Here is a 26891-nt window from a genome sequence, read left to right as displayed (position 1 = left end):
GATTGAGCATTCTTTCCTTCGATTTGTATCTGGTTAATATGCATTGAAATGTTGGTGTTTTATAATACTGTTGGATGGTGACTGATGGTGACTGTACTTATTGTGGTGAGCACTGAGTAATGTATAGAATTGTCGAATCACTATGTTGTATGCCTGAAAGGAATATAACATTGTATGTCAAATACACTTCAGTTAAAAAGTGATGCAGTGTGGATCAACTCCTGTATGTAACTGATAGTAATTTGATTCGGTTGATGATAATTGTAATGGATTTTAATGATCAAGTGGCAGTTTTCAGGTTATCCTTCTTAGGAACTAAAATATGTCATAGGAATTCATTAGTAATCAAACAAAATTCGTTAAGATTATAGAGTGACTAATAGTCATGAAACCCTTTGGGACTTCATATCAATTTCAAAATTACATATGATACCAGAGAGATGGTAAAAATCCCCCTATGACTATCAGCCTGAACAGAAATTGTCCTTGACATGTGTTAGCACAGCTGCTCATTAATCACCATACTCCCAGTCTGTGAGGTGAGATTCTCAGTTTTGCATTCACCAAATTAAGACAAATTAAAGGACTCTCAAGTTCATGTAGATGCTAGTATGGGACAGAATCATAAAGAGAAGCTTTAGTTCAATGAACTGTATGCTGAATTCTGTTGCCCTTGATAACAGTGTCTGAAACATAATTGACCCAATCTTTAAATTTTTCAGATGCCAATATCATAAAAGGAAATAGCTCAAGGCCGCAGACTGATTTGATTCTCTTTATTAGCTCCTAAATAATAGGATTTAACTATAGCAATAATGACGTAGTCGAGTAGTAAAGTGACCTCGATGACTATAATAGAAGGTTTTTGTTATACTCATAGTATTTCACCTAAAATTTAGAATCACTATTCTCTTTTTCTTGGGAAGTTCATCTGTTTCATTTCTCCTGCTCAAGATAAGTTTCCTGCACATCATCATTTGCTGCTAAGTCACATTGCCAGTTTAAGGACTAAACTGTCAGACAGAAGAGCATTCAGTAATTGAAAGTTTTCTTCATAATTCTTCAGTCTTTTAAACCACATAAACTGACCACGTAAGATACCCTTGATGGTATGTTTATACTCTTCCTTGAAATGTATGATATTTCCCTTGGATTTTATTACAAGGAGTTAGTAAAAGTTGGGTAGTGTTGTATTTTGAAATACATACTCGCTGGGGTGAAGTTCCCTAAAAGGTAAGGGTAACCCTTTCCTAAGGGGAGATGAGTATAGATCGTTACAAGGAAATCAATTACCAGATTCTCCATTTCCATACGTGTTTCTGAAATGTTGAAGACCATAAAACCTCATTGAGCCCCAAGTCGGCAAACATGGCCTCTCGGGCCAGCTCTGCTATTACCTGGAATGTAACCTCGAGAAAATCCTTTCACTTACCCTCTGACCACACGTCTCTCCAAGGAACTAGATGATCCCTAAATTGTTGTCCAATGTAAGGCAATGAAGTATTTGCTTATTTTACATGAGGAAGTCATACTAAATTCCCTAACAGCCTGATCACTTAACAGCAATAGATTTGAGACACAGTTTGAATTCGTTTGAAGTAAAACATCTCTAAGGAGCTATTTGGGCTGGACACGTGCTAAATGTGGAGTACATATTTTCTTGAGTCAAAGAACACAATAAATTCATTTTTGTTCACTGTAAAGGATATTCGAGTTCAGACCTCATTCTTTATTCTTAGAGCCTCAAATATTAATCTTTTATTGTCTTAATCCAAAATCATTTTATTTTCCATCCTGTGTTAGTAAATTAGCTTTGATGAGCTCTTTCTCCTTGGTGATCTTTCTCTATATTTTTTGCTCTTTATATTCTTAATTCCAATTTGTAAATATGTGTTTATTTTCATATAGTAGCCCCAGCCACATAATGCATGTGATATATGGGTCTGGTACTCTCCTTGGCACCAAGAATACATGTGGGGAGGATACAGCCAAGGAGTTTAAGAAATTTCCGGGGCCCCTGAGTAGCTTAGTCGGTTGAGCGTTGGACTTCAGTTCAAGTCATGATCTCGTGGTTTGTGGGTTTAAGCCCTGCATCAAGCTCTGTGCTGACAGCTCAGAGCCTGGAGCCTGCTTCAGATTCTGTGTCTCCCTCTCTCTCTGCCCCTCCCCTGCTCATGCTCTGTCTCTCTCTCTCTCTCTCTCTCTCTCTCTCTCTCTCTCTCAAAAATAAATAAACATTTTAGAAAATTAAAAAAAAAAAAGAAAAAGAAATTTCACAGCCTGATTGACTAAACAGACACTTAAACCAATAATTATATTGTGTTAATATAGGGAGAGAGACATGTTAAAGTGGTAGGGTAGCATGAAGTAGGGAGCACAACCTTCTGTTTAATCTTGATGAAGACTGATTTATCTACTCTGCTTGCTTGTGCTTTTGGTGTCACACCTAAGAAACCATTGCCTAATCTTAGATCATGATTTATGCCTATGTTTTCTCTAAGAATTTTATAGTTTGTTTTTTTGATTTAATTTTTATTTATTTTTGAGAGACAGAGCACAAGCAGGGGAAAGGCAGAGAGATGAGACACAGAATCCGAAACAGGCTCCAGGCTCTGAGCAGTCAGCACAGAGCCCAATGTGGGGCTCAAGCTCATGAACTGTGAGATCATGACCTGAGCCAAAGTTGGACACTTAACCAACTGAGCCTCCCCCTAAGAGTTTTATAGTTTAAGCTCTCATGTTTAGGTCTTTGACCCATTTTCAGTTAAAATTGTATATGGTGTGAGGTAGGGTCCAACTTCATTCTTTCACATGGGATCTCTAGTTGTCCCAGTACCATTTGATGAAGACTCTTCTTTCCCCAGCGAATGATCTTGGGAATCTTGTAGCCACCTTTTTGATATATTGTCCTGACTTAACTTCAACTGTGTCAAATTAATCTTGGTTTTTCTGCTGCCTCTCAGGCTTTCTCCTCAGTGTCCTTTACAGGTACCTTTATGTTTACCTCATTCTAAATGTTAACATTCTTAGAAGTAGAATTTGCAAACCCCTTTCTTCTCTTTCTCTTTAGCATTGCTCCTGAGGTAGGCTTACCCATTCCCATTCTCTCTCTATGCTGATGACCTAAAATTTTTTTATATATTTTTTTAATGTTTTTATTTATTTTTGAGAGAAAGAGTGCGAGCTGGGGAGGGGCAGAGAGAAAGAGGATCCTAAGTGGGCTCTGTGCTGACAGAAGCAAGCCCGATGCAGGACTTCAACTCCCGAACCATGAGATCATGACCTGAGCCAAAGTCGGACACTCAACCAACTGAGCCACCCAGGCGCCCCGATGACGTTATCTCCATCCCAAACTTCTCTGTGGAGCTTCATACAAAAATATCTATTTGCCTTATTGACTTCACCTGGATGACTCACAGACAGCTTAAGCATAACATTCTCCAAAATGAAATACTTCTCATATGTGCTCACCTTCCAAAGAAATTTGTTCTTCTGACTGATTGTTCTGTCTTGTCAATTGCACCACTATATACCTATTTGCTCAAGTCAAAAAGCCTGGGATTTGCTTGATCTCCTTCCTTTTGCCTCATCTCCCATATTCAGACGTATCGGTATATATCTTAAATCTTTCCACTTCTCTCATCTCCACTGATATCATTCTAGTACAGGCCACCATTATCTCTTGAGTTACTGCAAGAGCTTCTTAACTGTTTGTTCTGTGTTCTCTCTTGCTTCTCTTCCCAAACTATAGCCAGAGTGAGAATTTCAAAAATGATCTCAGTCCAGGTGACCCTTGTTTTAAAATGCTGCAGTGGCTTCCAATTGCACTTAACATCTATCCCATTTCCACAGTCTATAAGCCACTGTGTAGTCTGGTGCCTGCTTCTCTCTCTCTCGTCTCTTCTCAATCCGTCCTCCCCCTTCTATAGCCACACATTTGGTTCCTAGACACAGAAGGTCTTTCCCCTTTCAAGCCTTTGCATATGGACTTTGCCCCAGCTTGTCTCTTCACACCACAGCTTAAACATTACCTCCTTAGACTGATCTTCCCACTGATGCTCAGTCCCCCTCCCCTTGAGTTCACTAACATAGCATATTGTTTGCTAACCACCTGGTGATTTTTAAATTGTATGTGTGTGTACACATATATGTGTTACCTCTACACACACACACACCTTAAACCTATGTACATATTGTTGTAACCTATACATAACCTATACATAATCTGACTCTTGTTTCTTGACTGTAAGCTCTGTGCCTGGCCTGGGTGGGGACTGGGTGGGGGAAGAACATATCTGTTTTTCCTGTGACTGTGCCTGCTGCAAAAAAAAAAAAAAAAAAAAAAAAAAGTATCAACAAAACATTTTAGTGAATAAACAGACCAGCAGACAAATTTGGAAAAGGTGGAGTGACCTCAGATGAGTATGAATTATAGTTAGAGAAGGAAAGGGCATCATAGGTTGAGTGACCATAGACTACAAAGGCTCAGAGACAAGAACAGAGATGGTACATTTGAGGATATTGATTATATTCCTTGAAGACTGGTGGGATTTTGTGCAAAAAGAGAATACTCTTATTTTCTTTTTGTTTCATGCTCAATTTATTAAATATTTCTCCTAAACAAAACTTGGAAAATCAAATTTTCTTAAACTTTTGAACATTGTTTACTAAACTTAGTTTTTTAAAATTCTCTTAAACAATTTAAATTGTAATCACAATTTAGTAGGACTGATTATGTTGCAATTTTTAGTTACTTTAAACAGATGAAACATGCAAAAATAATTATAATACTTAAAAGCATATTATATTTAAACTTTTTATGAACTAACACACCATGGTTTTAGGTTTAATTTGTGTCTTCATGTTATTACTTCTTCGTAGATCTCCAAATTTAATTTGAATTACTTATTTTCACGTTTCCTGAGTCTGGAGAAACCAGATGTCAAACAACTGGTTTTTGGTGGCAGCACAGGCCTGGTTTCTTCTCCCAGTGTGATCCCAAACTTCAGGCCCTGAATATCTCACTGGGTCCCTTTTTATAACTGAATTTCATGTTTCCAATCAGGAGGTTTTACAAGAGTCCAGTGTTTTCAACCTGATGGGTGTTCTTCCAGAATGGTGTATGCTTTCCTCTCCTAGGCCAGCATTACCTAATTACCTAATCCTTCACCATGTCGTTATTACACATTGATCTGGTATGTTAGCACTACAGGAAACATACTGATGCCTTATTAATGTCTTATCATAACTTGTCTTGTTATGTAGAGGTTTCTAACTCCTACCAGATGCAGTCTAGCCTGAACAGATAGCCACATTTCTAAAGAGGACACAGTCAGTACTTTAGAATGCACCGTGGTTACTCTTGCCTACTTAGCGGCTATACTTGGCCATTGATATTCATCAGTTTGTTCTGGAACAGTTTCTACTCCTTCTGAAACACTTTGGCTTACTCAGTTTCCTATATTTACCCATCACTACTCACACAGATAGGAACAAATCATACTTTTATACGTAGATAAATACTTAAGCATTCTATGTACATCAATACTCAAACATGTTAATGCTCCTTAGTTATTAAAATCAATAACATAAATTAAGCATCCAGTTACAGTCAACCTTGTTTTGTATTTCAACTTCATTTTCATACATTTTATATGAACATTAACAAATTATGGCTTCCACAAAGTTGTATAAAATTATTATAATCATCATCTTCATTGTTACAAGTTCTATTACTGTTGATGTTGTAAATATTACAACTTGCCCTGTGGGACCTGCTTTAACCTGACTTCTTTTTCCTTCTAGCACTAGCCCTGCCATCTTTGAAGATATCCTTGTTGTCAGGCAATGCTTCAGGCCTATCTGAGTTTTCTTTGCCCTAAGGCATGAAATCCACTATTTTCCAAAGAACTTTGCTTTCTTCTAGCAGAAAACAGTGTTAGACACCAAAATCCAAGTGCTAGATTTGCATTTGAGTACTAATGTTGCAATACACACACACACACACACACACACACACACACACACACACACACAAACACAAACACACACGCTATTGCTAATGTTTGGACAGAGCTAGACATGATATTGTTTATTAAGCTTTTTATTCACATTGGTTTTTTTTTCCAAATTCATTTGTTATATGTTCCACTTTACCTATGGTAGGAAATTGGTAAAACTTTAATGATTTTCTAAACTTTGTCAAGAAACCATGAGGCAGTGGATAGAGATTGGAGTCTGGGGTTGGGGGATGCCAAGTGAATAGCTCGAGACTGGATCAGGAGGGACCCTCTTGAGTTGACTGTGTTGAATTATGGGTAAGTCCACAAAGGGTCACAGCAAGGAAGGAGCATGATCAGGTTAGTAATAAGGAAAGAGGATGATGCATTAGAAACTGAGAGACCAGTGACCACAAAACCACCCAGCCTGCTACATAGTCCAGTAAGACCTGGTGAGGACTGGAAGTAGAGTGGAGGGCTAAGCAAAGTGCCCTTGCTAAGATAAACACTCTGGGCTGCTTGGACACACGTGTGGGATGTGACAGAGAGGTTGGAGTAACGGTGACTGAGCAAAGGATACAGGGTAGACAGAAAGGCCATTTACTAACACAGTGAATTGAGGAAGAGAAGGTCAGATGGAGGGTGGGAAGGGAAAGAATGGGCTAATCCTAACGTCAAATTTGAGAAGCAGACAAGTATAGATAGTGTCTGACCCATATTTACACTACGATAAATGTGCTGAGTGAATCAGATATTACCAATAACAGTGTGTATGGAGCTCGTACTGCATTACTAACACTATGCTAAGTATATATTTCCTTTCATTTTCATGACAAACTCTAGGAAAAATAGGTACTTTTTCTCTCACCACTGTGCCAATGAGAAATAGGTTCATAGAGATTAATTAACCTTTGGTCACATAGCTAGTATCTTCTGCCCTCATACCCCTAACCGGGAAAGGAATGGAACTGACAGGGAATAATCAAAGTGGTGGAGGGATTAAAAAATAGTTTGATACAGAAGCCCAGAGAAAGAGCAGATTTTAAAAAGGAGTAGTCAGTCACCTTGTGGTCCGGTGGCCAAGTGGAGGAAACTTAAAATAGCCAATGGACTCAGGTTATTGAAGGAGCGATGTTAGTAGAGTGGTGTGGAAACCACTTCTCTGGAAGTCCACTGTCACTGGGAAGTATGAGGGCAACAGTAGAATGGATTCTTCCTTCAAGAATGTTCATGGTGAACAAGAATAGCAAAAGAAAAACAAGTTGAAGTGGAAAGCTGAACACAAAGACTCTTAAGTGCCAAATAACTAAAGTTTCTCTCTTCGGTAATGGCTAAAGTTGCGTCTTCTGTGTGCTAGACACTGTTCTAAGTGCCCCACTTTTACATTACCTCATTAATCCCTCCCCACAACCTGATTAGGTAGATACTAGACCAACCCCATGACAGATGAGGAAACAGACTGAAGCATAGAGAGGTAAGTTATTTGTTCAAGGTCACCCAGTGAGGAAGCAGCAGACTTCACATGTTGAACAGAATTAGTTTGGGGCGCCTGGGTGGCGCAGTCGGTTAAGCGTCCGACTTCAGCCAGGTCACGATCTCATCTCGCGGTCCATGAGTTCGAGCCCCGCGTCAGGCTCTGGGCTGATGGCTCGGAGCCTGGAGCCTGTTTCCGATTCTGTGTCTCCCTCTCTCTCTGCCCCTCCCCCGTTCATGCTCTGTCTCTCTCTGTCCCAAAAATAAATAAAAAACGTTGAAAAAAAATTTAAAAAAAAAAAAAAAAAAAAGAATTAGTTTTAGCCAGTAGCATGGTAGGAGGTTTTCAAATTGTATATATCAGTTACTAAAGTAAAAGACACTAGCTTCCAACTGTAATGAAAGCTGACAGCTGCAGATCAATGCTGGTTTATTGACATACGGAGTAAAGACAGAATGGACAAAATCCATTTTACCAAATTAGAGCCACTTGAGGTTTTTAACCTCAAAACAAGGATTCCCTCTTTGAAGTTACATTTTGGCCACTTTTCTGTGAGCCTGATATTCACTGAACAAAACAGATCCAAAAGAAGTCCTTAAAATCATTCTTCTGATGCCCTATAACTCTTCTAAGAACATGTTCATAAGGACCAAGTTTAAATGAATAAAGGATTAGTGAATTTCTCTACGTATCTTGAGTTTAAGCGTTTAAAGGGGCATGAATAAAACCCTAAATGTTTGGCCCTCGCCATTGGGAATCTTGAATCTTGAAATAATGAGTTGGGAGGAGAGTGTGAGCTCATAGCCATCTGTAGGACAGGGAGGGGGGCATTCGGCTTTCTCCTGAGCCCTTAGCTATGGGGTATGACTGTGACTTGGGAACAGGCCACGGTTCCACAAAATGACCTTTACATTTCCAACAGAAGAGATTTGCCTCATAGAATGGTCCAAGGAATGGCATTCCTTTAGTAATGCCAGGAATAGATAACTCCAAGGTCTCCTTCAGGTAGGCTTTTGAGTTTATGGTTTTACAGCGTATTCCTGAACACTGAGTCCATTCTTCTTTGTCATCCAGCTGCAGGCAACAAACAAGTTTCATGGTCCCTGAAATTAGCCACCAACTTGAGACAAAAGATAATTCTGGAACTGCCATTCAGCATGCTATATCTGTTCTGCTGTCTCTGTAAAGCACGCCTTCTTAATGTAATTACATGACTTGTCCATCTATTACTAAATTAATGAAGACAGCCTGGATTTATTTTTCCTCCCTTAACTTAGGAGTCAATATAGTTTATTGTAGTATTTCCCAAAGTGGATTCTGCAGAAATCCACCCTACTAAAATAGTCTATGCAAAAGGACCCTGTGAGTAAGTATGTTTCAGAAGTTCTGCTGGCAGATCTCCTGCTCACATTCCTACCTCCTCCTGATTCACAATTTACATTAGCATATTAAAGGTTTTCCAAAGTTATGCAATAAAGGAACCAGCTAGATCTGCACTTCGTGAAGTCATTTTACCCTAGAATGGAGCTTTATGAGTAGCCCTCTTTTAAACTACAGAACCACTTTGGGAAATGCTGACATAGTCACCAAGAGTTTTGGGATCAACTCCCAGCTTCTGTGTATTTGACTTTTTTAGCTTCCCTATCTAAGCGGGATCGTGCAGTTTTGTGGGTTTTGTTTTTTTTTTCCTTTCTATCTTGCTTCCTCAGGCAGGGAGATGGGGGAAACAGATACTGGTCCCAGGGTACAAAAGTGAAGTTATGCAAGATGAATAAGTCTAGAGATCTAAGGCACAGCATGATGACTATAGTTAATAATACTGTATTGAATACTGGAAATTTGCTAAAAGGAGATCACAGGTTCTCCCACCAAGAAAAAAAAAAATCTGAGGAGATGGATATGTTAATCAGCTTAATTGCTATAATCATTTCACTGTGCATATCAGAACATCTTGTTGTACACTTTGAATATACTATTCTTATTTACAAATATTTTATTAAATAAAAAAGTTTTGGGGTCAAGATCTGGGTGATCTTGGGTAAGCTACTCTACCTCCCTGAGCACTCATTTCCCCATCTGCAAAATAGGTAAGAAAATATTCCTTTGAGGACTTTGACAACTTACCACAGCCCTTGTACATAGGGACATTCAATGAATGGTAGCTGTTTCTGTGAGTGTAGGGCTGATGTATACTCTTTGCCCAGCACGGGTTAACGACTCTTCCTTTTAGAAAGGTTTTACATAAAGTAGCCTGGATTTGTAACAGAATTTATCTGATTAGTCATTACCACAAAAGTGCAAGTGAAATTTAACCTTTTGGAAGATCTCCATCTAAAAAAGGGATCCTAGAGGTGGCCCAACATTGAAATGCAGCAGGGTGATTAGTATTGATTAGTCAGTGTAATGTAGAAAGAGCTTCCTAATTTACCCAAGCTCACAGATAATCAATGGAGTCTGTGAATGAAGAACCAGCTTGTTTCACCGGGTAGGCCCGTGCATTTAATTACTCTGTTTGTAGAAGTTATTATCATCATTCTCATTTAAATTATATTCGTTTCTAAAATGTTTAGGGCAAGTCACAGCCCTAAGCAGAACCACCGGAAGTATCACAGTTACCATGCAACTTCAATTACTGCCCGTGGGGGTGGAGGTGCGCCCTCTTCCCAGTATAAATGGTTCAGAGTGGCTTTAAGAGGGGAGAAGGGACCATGGAGAAGGGACCCTGCAGTCGGAGGACCAAGTTTCCATGTGACTTTTCTTTTCTTTTGCTAATATGTCCTCTCATGGTAAAGACCCTGAGCAACGAAGATTGGAAGTAGAAAAAGGAAAGGAAAGAGCATCTTGGGTGAATCCCACAGATTTGTAGCCAGGAAAGTTCATTTGAATGTCACTAATACTGGACCAGACTTAGGTGTGCCTTATGTCTACCCGTGAAAATCATTTTGCTAAAAAATAGTAATACCATAGACAAGTATAGAATAGGGACTATTTAAGCTGCTCCATGAATAAATTATTACCGAACACTTTCGGCAGACACCGTGAGAGTTACTAGTGTTCCTGGCCAACTAACAGATTCAATATAATAGATCTCCCTGCCTATTTTTGTGAGTTTATTGTACTAGAACCCAAATCCATTTTGTTTTTCTTTTCTATAATTAGTTTTCAAGTTAGTTTGTATACATGGGGCTTTATTGTACAGTGCTTGCTAAGTGGCTAAATTGACTATAGAGTAGAAGCAGTCCAAGCAAAATTATTAACAGATTTCATTTCTAAAACAGTTGCTCTGAGGTGATCACATTAATCAGCACTGAGTGTAGATTGGCATATATTTATTGATCATTTATTTTTAGATGATTTTCCTGCTTCTTTCCAGGGTGAGTATTTTGCATTTCAAATATACATATCTACCTATCTATATCTTTATAGATATAGATAGACAAATATAGGTGGATATAGATATTTGATATAGGAGAATGCTGATGAAAATTCTTGAAGTTGCCTCTCTACTAGCTCTTGAATTAGGAATTTTGATTACCAAGATACAACCTGAAGCCTAGGACAATATAAAGAAATTATGTTGATATTTGTTGGTGTGCATATCAATTGTGTTGATATGCTGTTGGTGTGTTTTGTGTACTTTTAAAAATCTTCCCTCTGCCTCTTTCTCTTCTATTGTTGCTTTTCAATACCCCTTATTTTTTCCCTCATATTTCTATACATTTAAGTTTCTTTTAATTGGGATTTGAAACAGACTAATGCAGAGTTACTGCTTTATTTCAAGTTATAGCTTTAGTTCAGTAAAGTCTGCTCAATCATTTAAAATAAAAGATGCCAGCATTAAAAAAAAAGAGATGTCAGCATGAATATATATATTTATATATAATATATATTAATATAAATATATATAAATATATTTTTTTATAATATTTTTTAATATATTAATTTTTTTGTACTGAGTGAAATGGATATAAATGCAACATCAATGAAGTAAGACTGGTCTCTACTCTCCAGAGACTGTAATTCAAAAGGCAGGTGACTTTATTTGCTGTGGTTGACAGCCTCTTCTCAGACTGCTTGAATAAATTTGGGTATTAATATGCTTCCTGCCTCTTTAGAGAGAATTACTGTTCTATCTGCCTTGGGAGACTGTTTTATTTCCAGACTGAACTCAATACAGTATTATGGGCCTGAGCTTTGAGTAGAACATGCCTTGACTCAGTGAGTTTGTGCTCAGCTCCCTCTCTGAGCAACACGCTGAGCTATGACAGCAGGTATACAGGGCTATCTGAGAAGTGTCTTCTGTGAGCTTCAAGACACATAGCCCCAAAATAGGAGAGAAGAGAGGGAGACAGGCAGTGGAATTGAGTGGGATCTTACCATCTTTGAATTCCTAGAGAACAGATGTGGTCTCGGGGAGGTGGAGAAACAAACACCCACTGAGAATCTACAGGCACTTAGTACACATCTTTGTCTTCATTTCCACAACAGCCACACAAGGTAGATGGCATGACCCTCATTTTACAGATGGAGAAATTGAAGATCAGAGAAACTAAATCACTCCCACAAAGTCATTTTGCCAATTGCATCAGTATAATAGTGCCTGACATACAATACACTCAAATGAATAGCGTTGAAAGTTGAGGGACGCCTGGGTGACTCAGTTAAGCATCTGACTCTTGATTTTGGCTCAGGTCATGATCTCAGGGTCATAAGATCAAGCCCTACCTCAGGCTCGGTGCTGAGTGTGGAGCCTGCTAAAGATTCTCTTTCTCTCTCTGCCCCTCCCCCACTCGTGCACATGCACACTCTCTCTCTCTCACTTTCTAAAAAAAAAAAAGAAAAGTTGAATGAACCTTTCAGGGAAGCAATTTTCATCCTGCATCAAGAGCCTCAAAAATGTGTATGTTCTTTGAATCAGCACTTTCATTTCTAGGAATTGTCAGAGATGTGAGTAAAGATTTTGTGTGTGTGTGTGTGTGTGTGTGTGTGTGTGTGTGTGTGTGTGTAAATGCAACAAGGTAAGTGCAACCTCATTTTAAAAAGCAAAACTTTTGGAAACACACCCAATACCTAAAAGGGAAAGAGCCAAATAAATTACAGCAGTGTTATGCAGCCATTATAAATAGTATTTTCAAAGAATTCTTTATGATATGGGGCAGTGCCCACAATAGGACAGAGAACGAAATATCTGTGGTATGGTCTCAGCCACGTCTTAGAAAAGCATATACAGAAAAATCACCAGAATAAAATGTACCATCAGCGTAAATTGTGGTTATCTCCAAGCAATTGAATGTTACATGATTTCATTGCCTTTTTATAGTGATGTGTGTTCTAAATTTTCTACAGTAAGTTATTCTAACTTGTAATAATAATAGGATATTTTGTTTACTATTGCAATTTTAAGGAATGCATAAGAAACTACTGCACTGCAGTCCTCCTTCCACAGTTAATGCAGACTCTGTGTCATTAATCTTGTACAAGAAACTTCCCATGGAGAGCCCACATAACACAATGAGTAAGAGAACTGGCTCTGGAGGTGGGCTAACCCTCTCTCTTTACATTAGTGCTTCCACTGATAGAAATGGGATCGTGCAATGCCCGTCACATAAGATGGTTGTAAGAAGCATTTAGTAAATGCCCAGAACATAGTAAGTGTTCAGGAAACAGTTATTTTTACATTGGATTTATTTATTAAGCTATTTAACTTATGTTTTTTTATACCTTACTGTCGTTTATTTTCAGGGTAGTAACAACAGATTTTTTTTTTATCAACCACCCCCCCCTTTCCTTTTACTATAGCAAATGCGTTACCCTTTTTACATTTTGTGTTTCATTTAACTCATTGTATTCCTGGCACAATTGCTAGGTGAGATAGTTAACTCCATTAGACACAGACTAATCTCTTAGTCCCTTGGCAAGTTTAGAATTTCAGGACGTAGTTAGATCGTGTGACAGTATCAGTTATGTACCCAACCCTCTGCTAAGCCATGAAGAAATCCTAAGAGGGATGACATATCCTTCTTTCAGTCACCCAGTGTTTATTGAACATCTGCTGTGTGCCATGGACCAGGAATACAGAAATGAAAAAAGCAGGGTCCCTGCCCTCAAAGAGTTCACCCTAGATAGCCAAGAATTACATGCATGAAATAAATGCACCATTTGAAACAAACACAAGAAAATGTGTTTTGGGAGCAGCCCGGGTATATGGTAAGCTAGACATGATAAGGTTCCCTTAGAGAGGACCTGAATTGTACTGAAGTAGCCACTTTTTTAGGAAGACCAAGATAAGCAGGGTTCCAGGCAGAGGCAGTAATATGAAGGCTTATAAGTAAAAAAAAAAAAAAAAATCATGACACATCATGTGTACATCATGTGTACATTTAGGCAATTTGGCAAGGTGTAAGAGACGAGGTGAGAGAAAGGCAAGGCAGAAGTCTCAATTTTATCTTTAGTGGGGAGATGGTAACAGATTTGCCTTTCTAAAAGTTGTCTATGAAGGTGTGGAAGATGAACCATCTTGTCTAGCTGTGGGGACAGCGAGACAAGAGGCTATCACTCTAACTCTGAAAGCAGAAGGGACTAGGTCAACACAGAAACAATGGAAATGGTAAAGAGAATAGAAAGCACAGAGCCGTGTAGAAGGGGACCTTTAGTTGCGTGGGGTAAAAGTGAGGGAGGACATAGACTGGACTCCCAGATTTCTGAGTTAAGGAGCTGGGCAGATAGTGGGGTTGTTCACTGAGCAGGGAACCCCAAAGGAAAAGCAGGTGTGAGGGGAAAGACAGTGGGGTCAGGCTTAGGCACACTGAATTCCAGATGACTTTGGGTCACTCACCTGGAACTCTCAAGTAAGAAAACATATGGGTCTGGGGCTTAGCAGCACAACCCCATGAAAGATAGAATTTGGTCACTGAAGCCGTGAATTGAGTAAAATTGATCTAGAGAGAATGTAGAGTGTAGAAGTAGAGAGTGAAGAGGGCCAATGACAGAACCCCGGAATTGCAGCTTTAGCAAGATCTCAGAAGAAAGGAAGTAGGAGACCAAATGAAGAGGAGAAACATTCAAGATTTGAGGAATAGCCAACATAACAAAATGGTGCCCTTGGGGAATTGATAGCCTGGCTGGTAAATCACTGCATCTGTAGGTAAAGAAATGAGTTGGGAAAGTTGCCCACCATGACTGCCCTTGATTAAGTGCCTAAGAAGATATAGACAGTTCTTACGGAAGTAAGAGAAAAGAGGGTATGGAGTTGACATAAAACTTGATAAAGGTGATGAGACTTCATTGAGCCTGAAATGTGGTTAGAATTGAAACCAGGAGAGAGAGGTAATTTCAACCAAGAGGCCCTAAGATTTGCTCAAATCCATCCTCATGTCTGAAAAACAACTGGAGGTGGATTTTCTATTGATCGTGGTCAATCAGTGTCATCTTTGAATAGTGAAGACAGTGTTTGGTTCTCTTTTAGTAATAATGCCTGTTGGTTAAACAGTATCATATAAAATTGGATGCAGTGTTACCTGACATCTTGTGCAAAATTAAGGAAGTCATGACAGGAAAACAATATGGCTTATGCATAGCAGATTCACTCCAGAAACACAAATGTGTCTAACTTTGTAGACATCATGAGAGTCCAATTCAATGGGAAAAGACAAGTTCTGGTTATATACCTTCTTAATTTTATGGTAGCTAATTCTAAAATCTCTTTGGCTTGATGTAGCTGTTCCTGGCTGTAAACTTGCAGATTCCCTGCCCTGTATTTTTTGTAGCCTCTGGTGGCTAAGCTGTGGGTTTGTGAGAAGAAGCAAGAAAGGAAGGCAACTTAAGTGCCCCCACCACTATGCACCTTCCAGGCCCTTCCATCTTCCCATTCCATCCCATTGACCTCTTTCTCTTGAGACCACTTGACTTACAATGTAACACAGGTGAATAGCTCTTCATTAACCAAGAGGAATACCTTGAGGACAGAAACAGTCAGGCATTACCTTGGGAAATAACCTGTCAGCATCTGTCTGTGCTAATCTGCTCACAATTCTGTCTTTTGTATTGTTTCCCACAGCCTACACCATATCTGCAAAGAGGATGGTACAGAATAAGGAAAAGTCATTGGAAAATCAGGTTCCAGTGCTGGCCATGCTGCTTCCCTAGCAATATGATTTTGTGCAGGCCACATAACCTCAACCAGTGTCAGTCTTCTCAATAGAATTTGTGTGACACTCAAATGAGATATTTGTGAAGGTGCCTTATGACTGCAAAATGCCATTCACATGTTAGGCAGTGGACTAAGAGTCTATCATCATAGTCAGGCGGTGTGGAAGGAGAGGGGGACCAAGATTTCTTCTCCTAAATCTGTTCTGAAGACCTAGGCTTTCCATCCAATCATTGCATTCAACAAGATTCCTCCAGAGCCCCATCTCCAGTAGTCCCTATTAATCTGTTAATTTATCTTGGCTCATGGAGTGCTTGATGCAACTGAGTAATACTAAGTTAACCCCATTCTTCTCCCCTTAGCACACAGCAGAAGCCCTTAAAATCTACTCCTAAAGAAGAAAAATGGGAAACAATTTACAAAATGCTTCCTATGGGCCAGGCACTTTCTTTGCCTGAGAGTCTGTTCCACAAACCACAGACTTTTCCCACAGAGGAGAAATTAGGAAGACTTTACAGCTGAGACCAGTGGAAATGACATTTCTATTAAAAGCTGTCTGTGGCTAGATGTATCCATCCCAAGTACAAAGTTAAATGATGTAATAAACTTATTCAAAGACATAAAGCCATTACATAAAATGCCATTAAATATCTTCCACTCAGTGTTAACAAAATACAGCTATAAATCTCCTTGGGTTGTAATTCTGCAAGTCGCTGGTTCTCAGTGGGTTATACACCTGCCAGTTCTTCACTGTTAAATTCTGTTTTCAGTCCTGGCAAACGGGACAGCAGGGATGTATAATCCTCTGAGATGTGACGGTTTTCAACTTTTTCATGAATCGGGAAGTGCCCAGTTACTTCTAAGGCTGGTTACTGTCACTGTTCTCTACCTCCTGGCTAAGTGCAGTGTTGAGGACCCATAGCTCCCATAATCCACATTTTGCCCTTTCACCTGACCAACAGTGGCCCAGCCAACCAGGTTTTGACTCAGGATTCAAGGTTGGGAGCTGACCTATCTCTGAACTTTGGGACTGTTTGACAGCTTCTCACATGAAACCATGCATCTAGGGATAATGGGGTAAAATGGAAGAGAGCAGTTGAAAAGAAGAGAGAGCATTCTGTCTGGAAAAGTTCTGTGCCTCTTTTCCTGTGGGTTTTCACCTAAACCCCAAGCCAAGAGGAAATGCGCAAAAGATCCAGATAAGCCTCATCAAATTTGCCTAATTCTATGAATTTGTCAGAATTTCCTTTTGTGGGGCACCTGAGTGGCTCAGTCGATTGAGTGTCTGAGTTCGGCTCAGGTCATGATCTCACGGTTCGTGAGTTCAAGCCCCGCGTTGGGCTCTGTGCTGACCGCTCAGAGCCTGGAGCCTGCTTCAGATTCTGTGTCTCCCTCTCTCTTTCTGCTCCTCCCCTGCTCACACTCTGTCTCTCTCTCAAAAATAAATAAAGATTAAAAAAAAAATTTTTTTAATAAAAAAAATAAAAAGAATTTCCTTTATGCAAGGCAAGTCCTAAATCCAGATGGACCCCGTCCTTTGGATCCTCACCAAACAAAATGGCAGTAGAGTGGCAATGAGGGCTGTGTCAGTGAAGGGGATATGAGAGAAGCTGTCAGCATTTGCCCAAGCCCTGCAGGTTGTGGGTTCTCTTCCTACACATGAGCAGTCAGACCAGATCAGAAGAAATGTTGACTCATTCCTAGACACTCGAGGCTTCTCTGTAGGGGCCCTCCTTGCTCTTACAGGTGCTAACCCCTCGCAGGGCTCTGTCGCTGTAGGTCAGGCAAGGTAGCCTCTGATGCTCTTGTTGTGCTTCTTCAGGAAACAGCATCCTCCATTCGGCAGCCGATAGCGTGACCAGCGCCGTACAGAAAGCGAGCCAGGCCTTGAACGAGCGTGGGGAGCGGTTAGGCCGAGCAGAGGAGAAGACGGAAGACATGAAGAACAGCGCCCAGCAGTTTGCGGAAACTGCACACAAGGTGGGTCCCGCCAAGGGACAGAGGTCTCCACTCCGGGTGGTCAGGGAGCTTGGGCTCCAAGAAACTCATGTCAGTGCATCTCCCATGGTGGAAGATACAAAATCCAGCCTTTTTTTATTTGGCCTCGTTATGCAACCTGCTGTTTTAGTAAGTACCAGAATCATGAAAGATTTCTTGTACCTGTTTCTTTGTGTATCTCCTTTCTGATGCCTTTATCTCTGTCTCTGACCTTGGATCTGGATCTTTGGAAAATGTGGACCATCTTTAGTTCCTTCCCAGAATTTTAGGGCTCAAGTTTCAGGGAACAGGATGGGGGGTAGGGGAGGTCAGATCTAAGAATATCCATCCTCCCTTGGCCAGTGCTGGAAAAAGGACTTTGGGCTGCTCATGCTTTTCCTTGCCGTCCTTTTCCGGTCACGGCCATGAGCCTAGCATCCTGTGTTCTTATCTCTTCACTGTATGAAAAGCAAGCTTTAGTCCCAGGACACCGTGCACCTCAGGGCTGGTTGCCCCTCTGTAAGAGGCCTTGCATCTCTCAGGCTGACCTGACTCACGCAGAGCTGCCCGCAGGGTTCCTACCTGCCCTGGATCCAGGGCATGGCAGTTCCCACGTGACCACAGGCACACACATGCACATTCACATGCTCCCTAAGAACGTGCCTTTCAGAAGGGGAAAGGGGAGTTTTTATTGGCATCCCACTCTCTGAGGCAGTTGAAAACCAAAGGAAAGAGCTGCCGTGTTGGTCAGGTGATAAAGAGGATTTATTGCTGATCTTGTGCTTTAGGTCAAAGGGTAGTTGTCTGGCTAGGGATTGGAATTCAGGTTTCCAGAAACCACCTCTGCTGATAACTGTTGGCATCTCTGACTCATGATCCAGCCTTTCAGGTCTGCTTTTTAGGTGACCTTTGGGGAAAAAATTAATTTGCTTCAACAGAAAACCCCATTTCTGTGGAAGAAACAAGAACAGACAACCTGAAAAGTAGTGAGATAAGTGTCCCCAGCTGAGGCTAGCTGGCCTCTCCCAGGGGCTCATGCCCAGGCCTGACTGCGGATCCAAATCCCAGCGGATGCTTCCTGCCTTCCCTTCCTGCTTCCCCCTTGCACAGACCTGTCTTCTGTGTCATCAGGTTCTCTTTTGTGACAGGGTCTTACTGCACGCCTGTCTCGGGGGCCCATTTGGGGTGCTCTGGAGGAGAATTGGCCAGATGTGGCCAAAAATGCAGGCAGGCCTGCTGGAGGTCAGACCCTTGCTTGTCACTTGTCACAGAGAGAGGGAGCTCAGATTTAAGGTCCCTTCTCCCACCTTTGTGATACAGAAATAATGATGAGATGGAAATGCTAGAATTCCCGCCCCAGTTTCACTTCTGTAACAACAGCAAATCTTGTGGTTTACATGGGGGATGGGCAGTGGAAGTCTGGAGAAACATTCAAAGTGTTGATTTGGGGAAGAGAAAGCTAAAGGGAATAGTTTTTTAATTGTCTTCAGTCTGGGAAGAATGTTAGTGCAGGCAGGTCTCTCTTGTCCCTTACGACACAGAAGGGAGCATTCTGCACACTGATAACATTCTGCTCAAACCAGAGTGTAGGTTCGTGATTAGATCATGAAGCAGGTTACCAAGGAAGTCTGTGAAATCACTCTTCCTAAGGCGAAGTAGACAATACCCAGAGGTCATCTGTGTGGGCGTCCCCCTCGGAGGAGGTTGTACAAACACAGGGTTGGATAACCTGACCAGAGGGCCACGATTCTTGGCCCTGGTCGCCCTGTTTCCTTGATGTTGTGGCCGAGCTTGCTAGGTGGTTGGGAAGGCGGTACAGTGTGGTTAACATCTTGTGTTTGATTTACCCTCCCAGTGACCTTGGGCAAGTGCCTAATTTCTCTAAGCCCCAATTCCCTCATCAATATAATAAGGCTAATTAATAACAGTGTCTGTGTCCTAGGGCCTTGAGACAATTGAATGAATTCCAACCTATAAATCTATTATCACAATACCTGGCACATATAAATCTAAATTAATATTGGTTATAATAATTTCCATAAAAATGGTTGTGTTGAACTTGCCCTACTGGGTCACCTAGTGACCACTGTACGGGGATAGAGAAATGTGATTGAGGACCTTAACAGAGGGATTGGGGAGGGATTGGAGAGAAGGTTTTGTGAGCCCCGAAGTGGGGGAGGCAGGGCTCCTGCTAAATGCTAATACCTTCTAAACACAGAACAACCCTTGAAACAGGGCTTGTCAGAACAGAAACTGATTAGTCCACCAAAGGCAAAAGGGCCTCTGGCCTTGACCACTGGGAGGATCAGTGCCAGCCAGTGGTCTGTTTTCAGTAGAGATGGAAGAGGCAGGGTCCAGCGTGCCCTTGTTTTGGTTTCCCCGCCTGTGGGTGTTCTGAGGGGGGAGGTGAAGAGGTTGCTGGTATCTATTAGTGTGTTTGAGGGAGTGTGAGCGAGACACTGTCCTGGCCAGACATGGTTTTCTAAATCTGGGATGTGTGCTTATGAATCACCAGCATTGGCAGTATTCCCATTGAGGAGATTGACCTCTTTAGATAAGGTGTGGCTGTTTTCCCAGGGACTAGGACTCCTGATTTAAACCCTCTGGTATAGCCTGACCGTGAAGATGTCATTTCACTGGCCAAGCCCCCACCAGACCTGCTGGTGAGGAGGGTGTTCAGAGAGGGAACCCAAGCCCTTCTGCCCCAGACAAACAGCTGTGTTGATTCATAAAGAGTGGGCTGCGTTTTACAAGTGGAGACACGGTGTGCATGTTAGCACCCTGAGCAGATAACAGTGCCATGCACCCTGGTTGAATAAGGGCACGTAACCCCCAGCCGGAGAGTATGGCACCCTTCTCTAGATTGCAGCAAAAAAGACCTTTCTGACTTTTCCCAGGACTCCTGCAATGACCCAGGTACATTAACGAGCAGATCACCTTTGCACAACCCCACCTCCGAGATAACTTGGGTGCTTGTCTCCAGTAGAACAGATGGGAAATGCCCCAGCACCCCCTTTCCCCCAGCTCTGTTGAGCCTGCCTGGAGGAAGCGTGGTTCCTTCCTGTGAGCTCTGGACTTGGCACGGTCTCAACCACAGAGCAGGCCTGCTCACTTTCCCCTGCCCCAAAAAGCACAACATTGCAGTGTGTGCCATGCTGTGACACCCGCCACAGGCAGCGAGTCAGCAGGCAAGAGCAGCACCCGCACCTAGGCATCCTCAGATGACACGTCTACAGAAAGAAACAGTGATCCGCCCTGTTTTGTACAAGCTCGTGTTGGGGGTGGGGGAGGGAACAAGCGGTAAGAGGTACTTCTGTCACTGGTAGGGACTGGCTGCCTCTATCCCTGCTACAGTCGCCTGGTCCCTTTGGGCCCCTGAACCAGAAGCAACCTCAGGAGGCCTCTTAAAATCCCCTCCAACCAAGTGCAAATAATTTATTTTTATTATTTATTTAGATGGAGTAGTCTACACAGCTGTGAAAGAGAAAGATTTCTGTGGGATATTAAGAAAACAAAATACACCAAAAGGAAATTGTAAGCTCATCTTCTGTAGGAACTCTACTATCTAAACTGATCCATAAGCATTTGAGCTGGAGATGATATTTCTAAACATAAGGAGACTGAGGTATAGAGCAGCTGTGACTTTAGGGCTCAAGGTCACTCAGCAGACTGGTAGCAGAGAAGAAACAGCACCCTGCCTTCCATGTTCCAAAACTTCTAACTCCCAGAGAATTTTAAAAAACAATGAAAAAAAAAAAAAAAACACAGAAATGGTGCCACTTTCTGCAAAGACACTGCAAATAGTCAAATATCCAATCCAGCCATATTTCTACAATCCTGTGTTGGCCACAGCCCCACCTGGGTGGGGCTCCCTTTAGCGCCATCCCAGATGCCCTAGTAGTCACCAGGGCCTGGTGCAAACGGCCATACAGTTGTTGCTGAAGATTGATGACTGGGGGTGAATTGGCACAAGCCTATTAGCTGAAGGTTAACAGCTCAGTGAATAACAGGACAGCAGCACTGATCAAATATTTATGTTTGGTATTCATTATGCACAACACTTAACAACTCTGGTTGATTTGAATGGTCCACGTTGCTAAATAATGTATTAAAACTAGAGACAGAGCGAGAAGCAGAATCCGTACCCCGGAGGGGCAGAGCGTGGTGGGGCAGTGGAACAGATCCGGAGGAGAGCCATGGGACTCTAAACTCTTCAGGTTCAGGAGTTATTAGCCACCTCCACCCTTCTTGGCAAAAACCCATAGCACTTAGCACCGCGGCGGCCCCACACTCACAAATACCATCTGACAGTGACGGACTCGGTGTCTGCACTGCAGAAGGTCCATGGGGGCCTCTGTGGAGACTGGCATCACCAGGCAGAGAGGCACAAGGAGATCTCTCAGCTGAGGTGAACTTAGCAGCACGAAGGCCTGGGTCCACAGGTCCCTTCTCCATCGCATGCTAACGTGGTCCGGTACACCTGCTGCAAGGGAAATGTCCGCTGCATCTGCAGGTGACCTAAAGTGGCAGCCCCAGGGTCGGAGACATCCAACCCTCCTCGTTGTTGGAGACATCAAAGAAAGGAAAAGAGAGACTCATGGTGCCCTGGGTCACACCGGAGAAATGGGTCATTGACACCGTTCAGATTGATGGATAGCACCGCTGTGGGGAATCAGGCAAATCCCCCTGCTAATTCTTCAAGGACCGAGAACCTGGTCATGATGCAGATGATAACGGGTTTCTACAAAGTTCTTGCCTGCCAAAGAATCACCTGCTGTTTGCTCAAAGACAAACCCTGTCCTCTACTTCCAGTCGCAACCCCAGGGATTAATCCCTAATACCAGATTCTGGACACATGCGGAATTACAGTTCAGGCTCAGCTCTGCCTTCTGGTTCACATCAGTTTATGGGCTCCTTGGAAAGGATCAAAGAAAAGCAAAGTCAGATTTAACTTTATGTTCTGTACCTGCCTATATTTCCTTAAGTATATCATCATGCGTTGTAGCTGAGCTTGGGAAGCTACTGAATGATACAGTAGTATTGGTGTTCCCATTTATAAAGGTCTAACATTTCAGCAAGCCACATTTCTCAAATACTAGTAGGCTATCGCTTCTCAGCCTTTTGGCTAAGATCAAATGTCAAATACCAGGGGCGCCTGGGTGGCTCAGTCGGTTAAGCGTCCGACTTCGGCTCAGGTCACGATCTCGCGGTCCGTGAGTTCGAGCCCCGCGTCGGGCTCTGTGCTGACAGCTCGGAGCCTGGAGCCTGTTTCGGATTCTGTGTCTCCCTCTCTCTGACCCTCCCCCGTTCATGCTCTGTCTCTCTCTGTCTCAAAAATAAAAAAACAAAGGTTAAAAAAAAAAAATGTCAAATACCAGTGGGAGTAGCAAATGAAGGTCTGGGTTTGGTGTATTGTTCAGCCCTAGTCAGTAACACTGCTTCCTGGTCAAGTGCTTTCAACTTGGTTAAATGTCCAGGCTAGATACTGAGTGGATTAACGCAAACTGTTTCTCTACAGTTGGTTTTTAATACTCTTTGAGGTATCAGTCCATACGTACATTTGAGGAGTGTTGGTTTTCCTGGATAACTAGTAATGCGGGAGCACAAAGGCCTCGGTTCCTCCCCCCCCCCCCCCACTCCTCCTCGGTAGGTCACTCACTCTGCCTGTGCACTGGCTGTTCCATTTACTCCGGTGGAATGCAGGAAAGCCACATAGCATGCTCTCCCACCAGGACACTTACACCAATGGAACTACTGTTAAGGAGGCATCCCAAACACAATGCCCAGTGGACTATTTGAGAAAATGTTGCACATTTACTAGACGTCACTGTGCATAGTAAGGTGATCTGCCACAGCAAGTGAAACCTCGGTACTGTCTCTCAGCATGGATTTGGGGAGGGAACAGCACAAATGCCTAACAGTGCCTTACTTTGCCACCCCTGTCTCTCCGTAGCTCGCCATGAAGCACAAATGTTGAGAAGCTGCCTATCTGGGTGATGACCCTCTTAAGAGAAATGGAAGAGCTCAGCGGTTTTTACAAGAATTCCAGACCTCTGCTTGCTTCTTTTTTTCCAATATATGGACTTAGGTTTTTTTGCTTTGCCTTTTCAGATGTTAATATGAAAGAATAGATGTTGTGTTGATACATTTCACTAATGATTGTGCTAAGAAAGGCTGCAGCAGGCATCAGCTTCATTTGGTTTTTGTTTTGCTCCACTGTGTGTATATATGTCTTTAGGTGTGGGGGTTTTTTTGTTTTAAGGTGTTTTGTTTTTTTTTTTTCGGTAGTTTGAATATAAAATTAGGACCAAATGATATCCAGAGTTGGGTCTAAACTGACAACATGTATTCTTTTTTTCTTGATATTAAGGCAGAGAGGGGTGCCTGGCTGGCTCAGTTGGTAGAGCGTGCGACTCTTGATCTCGGGGTCATGAGTTCAAACCCCACATTAGGTGTAGAGCTTACTTGAAAAAAAATTGCGATATTAAGCCAGAAGACCTTTTAATATGGTAACATGAGATGTTCCTAGATGGAAATTAGAGTCAAGCAGTGATTGGTCTCTTGGTCTCCTAGCTGCTCTTAAATTTGAAGGTTAAGATTCTATATCTTGAAACATTTTATGAAATGTTTTGAAATATCTTGAAACATATTATGGAAAACATTTGGATTTATCGGGGGAAACAGCAGTCTTAGATTTTGCTTTTTATGTAGTAATTTCTTGCATGAGCCATCACCAGCACTCAAAAAAAAAACAAATCAAAATGACAGAAATCTACTTTCTGAGCTACAGTTTAGGTATTTCTAGTACTTGTTTCCAGGCTGATTATTTGCAATTATCATATGAAGGGTAAATATTTGACATTAAAGGCCTAAGGAAAAGCCTATTTAAAAACTTCTGTACATTCATAGATGTCTCTTTCTTTTGTCATTGTCCCAAATTACGGCAGCCAGTATTGCAAAGAGCTTGGATTTTTATCAAGAATTGATTTGTCCAGATAAAGGTCTGTGTAAATGATAACGTGAAAAGATACTACATTTAAAATCTCTTTTCTTTTTACAAAGTCATGCCAATTTTAGAAACACCCTCACAATATCCTTGGGAAATGGCCTTCAGTTTCATGGTATCTGATTTTTGGAGGTTTTGATGTTGTTATTGCTATCTATTTATTTAATGTAATTTAAAGTGTGGGTGTCTTGACAAATTGTATTTCATGGCAATTGCAGCTTGCCTGGTCTGACATAAAACATGATCATGAAGGCTTTACACTGCAGTCAGATTGAATAAAGTTGGTTCACACACCTCCTGATTTTGTATTACTCCAGGGAGTGCTGGGTTTAGAGTCTGGGAGTTTTGTTTCTTTAAGGGTTTAATGTTAAATATAAAGGTTGTGTTTTGTCTTCATGAAACAAGGAAGCAAGCACACCCCAGACACAGTCCCAGCCTCCCACTGCAAGGGCATTGATTTTTAAGCTGCCTGAATCTTCAGGATCCCTTTCTGTTCCTTTCTACCCATTGAGCCGATTGAGTCTATGTATATTGTAGCCTCTTACACAGCAGCAGCAGATGACTTTGGAATTATTTATGCTGATTTAAATAGCTTAAGTTCTCCTGATAAAGCATTCCTGGGAGACAAAGTTGGGCTTTGGGGGCAAAAAAATTTATCTTAGACTGTATGTGTCAAAAGGGAGATGGGATTTGCCAGACACAAATTTCTGAATCCTCTTAGGAAGATGATCCAGTCCAAGAAAACTCTCTGTAAAATTAATATGGCAAACTACATAAGTTTAGTACAAGTTTTGTGCTTTTCTTCCAGTGTCTAAAAAGTTCAAAGAAGCCAGGAACTTTCTATCTGATGAGCACCATTAGATGAGCACCATTTATAATTTCTAAGAAAAGCCCAACGAATCACTCCAAACAGGTTTTGTTTGCAGACCTCAGCTCAGGAAACACACATACACACAGATCTATTCATCTTCCAAAGTTGGATTCTAGCTAGCTAGTTGGTATAAATAATTGAAAGGGTAAATCTAAAACCTCCCGACAATTGGCCAAACTCAAAAATAAATTTGTTGCCAAGTATCTAACAAGAGTGTTTGCAGAGCTGCTTCTAAAGGAGCAGAGGATGAGGTCATAAGCATACTGTGAAATCTGAGATTCTTCCTCCCCGGTAGAATTATGATAGCCACTCTTCCTAAATGTAGGTATTCTAATCGCGCCCTCCAGCTTCACTCCCTGTTTATCCTTTTAGACTTCAGCCTTGCCGGAAATAGCTTGGATTAGAACGCCTATCTGGGTCTTTATTAGCTTCCCCTATCGATTTGCTTCCAGGCCATGGCCATGCCCTTGACCTCCCTGGGTCAAAGCCCTACCTAGGCCTCCACCTTACAGAGAGGCCAGGACCACAATCCCCTGTCTTTCCTCTACCTCCTGACCTCTCTCAGAGCTGCCCTGTGATGACACATGTGAAGTGCTTCGCTATCCTCTTGTAGAAGGTGCTGCAATACAAAATATTAATACAGTCTAGCCTAGAGAAAATTGCTAATTCGTCACGTTGTTTGGGACCAATTTGTTGGGTTGAGCTGCTAGAAGACCGTTTGTTTCATTTCTGCACTCCATTTTGGGACACTTTCTTTCTGTGAAGGAGTTCTTCAATGTACTGACAACACATAAAGAAAAGCTCCCCAGTATTACTGCTTCTTCCTGGAACATAGCTGTAGTTTTCTTCACTAGTATTAGATATCTGTATGCAGGATGCATCCAGTTGTCCAGGTTAATGTTTCATATTAAAGAATGTATTTGTAAAATGTAACAAGATCAGTAGTGAACTTTTTTTAAGCTCTGAAAAAATAAAAGATTGTGTTAGACTTAAAATTACAGTGAAATCTGTCTTAATACTTTTGTGGCTAACAAAGGTTGTGAATTTATGTAAAAATATTTACAGAATGCCCTAAATAAGGGATAATAAAGATAGGTTTTGCTTTTCAGTTTTTAGAATCGTAACACCGCGGCTGTCTGTTGTGCAGTTATTAATTCTTCAGAAGTTTCTCTAGGATGTCAAATATAATTTTTGTTTCTTTCAGAGACAAATAACACCTGCTCTATGATTCACGATTACAGTAAGCTCTCATTTTGTCATTAAATATTTTAACTCTGTGATGAAAGTTTGTTTTTCTCAATTATTTGTCAAATCTATAAAACACAACCAAATAGGCAGGCATCATCATGCATTCTATGCTGTGGGGAAGATCCTGTGGGCCTACGGAAGGCTAATTCTAATTCTAGCTCTAGCATAAT

The 26891-nt window shown here is 41.5% G+C and overlaps 1 protein-coding gene across 3 annotated transcripts in view; it reads left to right on the top strand.

Annotated features, from left to right (window-relative positions):
- The window catches only part of STXBP6 (syntaxin binding protein 6), a 251046-nt gene extending 224288 nt beyond the window's left edge, over positions 1–26758 (top strand). For all 3 annotated transcript variants that reach the window (XM_058738697.1, XM_058738698.1, XM_058738699.1), the window contains exons 5-6: positions 17442–17599; positions 23550–26758. In XM_058738697.1, the coding sequence (XP_058594680.1) occupies positions 17442–17599; positions 23550–23573 (182 nt within the window). In that variant the 3' untranslated portion in view covers positions 23574–26758. The remainder of the gene's footprint in view (positions 1–17441; positions 17600–23549) is intronic.
- The last annotated feature ends 133 nt before the right edge of the window (positions 26759–26891 follow it).

The sequence above is a fragment of the Neofelis nebulosa genome, chromosome 7 (assembly GCF_028018385.1).
Source record: "Neofelis nebulosa isolate mNeoNeb1 chromosome 7, mNeoNeb1.pri, whole genome shotgun sequence".
NCBI lineage: Eukaryota > Metazoa > Chordata > Mammalia > Carnivora > Felidae > Neofelis > Neofelis nebulosa.
The sequence above is the reverse complement of the archived record's forward strand: the minus strand, read 5'-3'. Positions and strand labels throughout refer to the sequence as shown.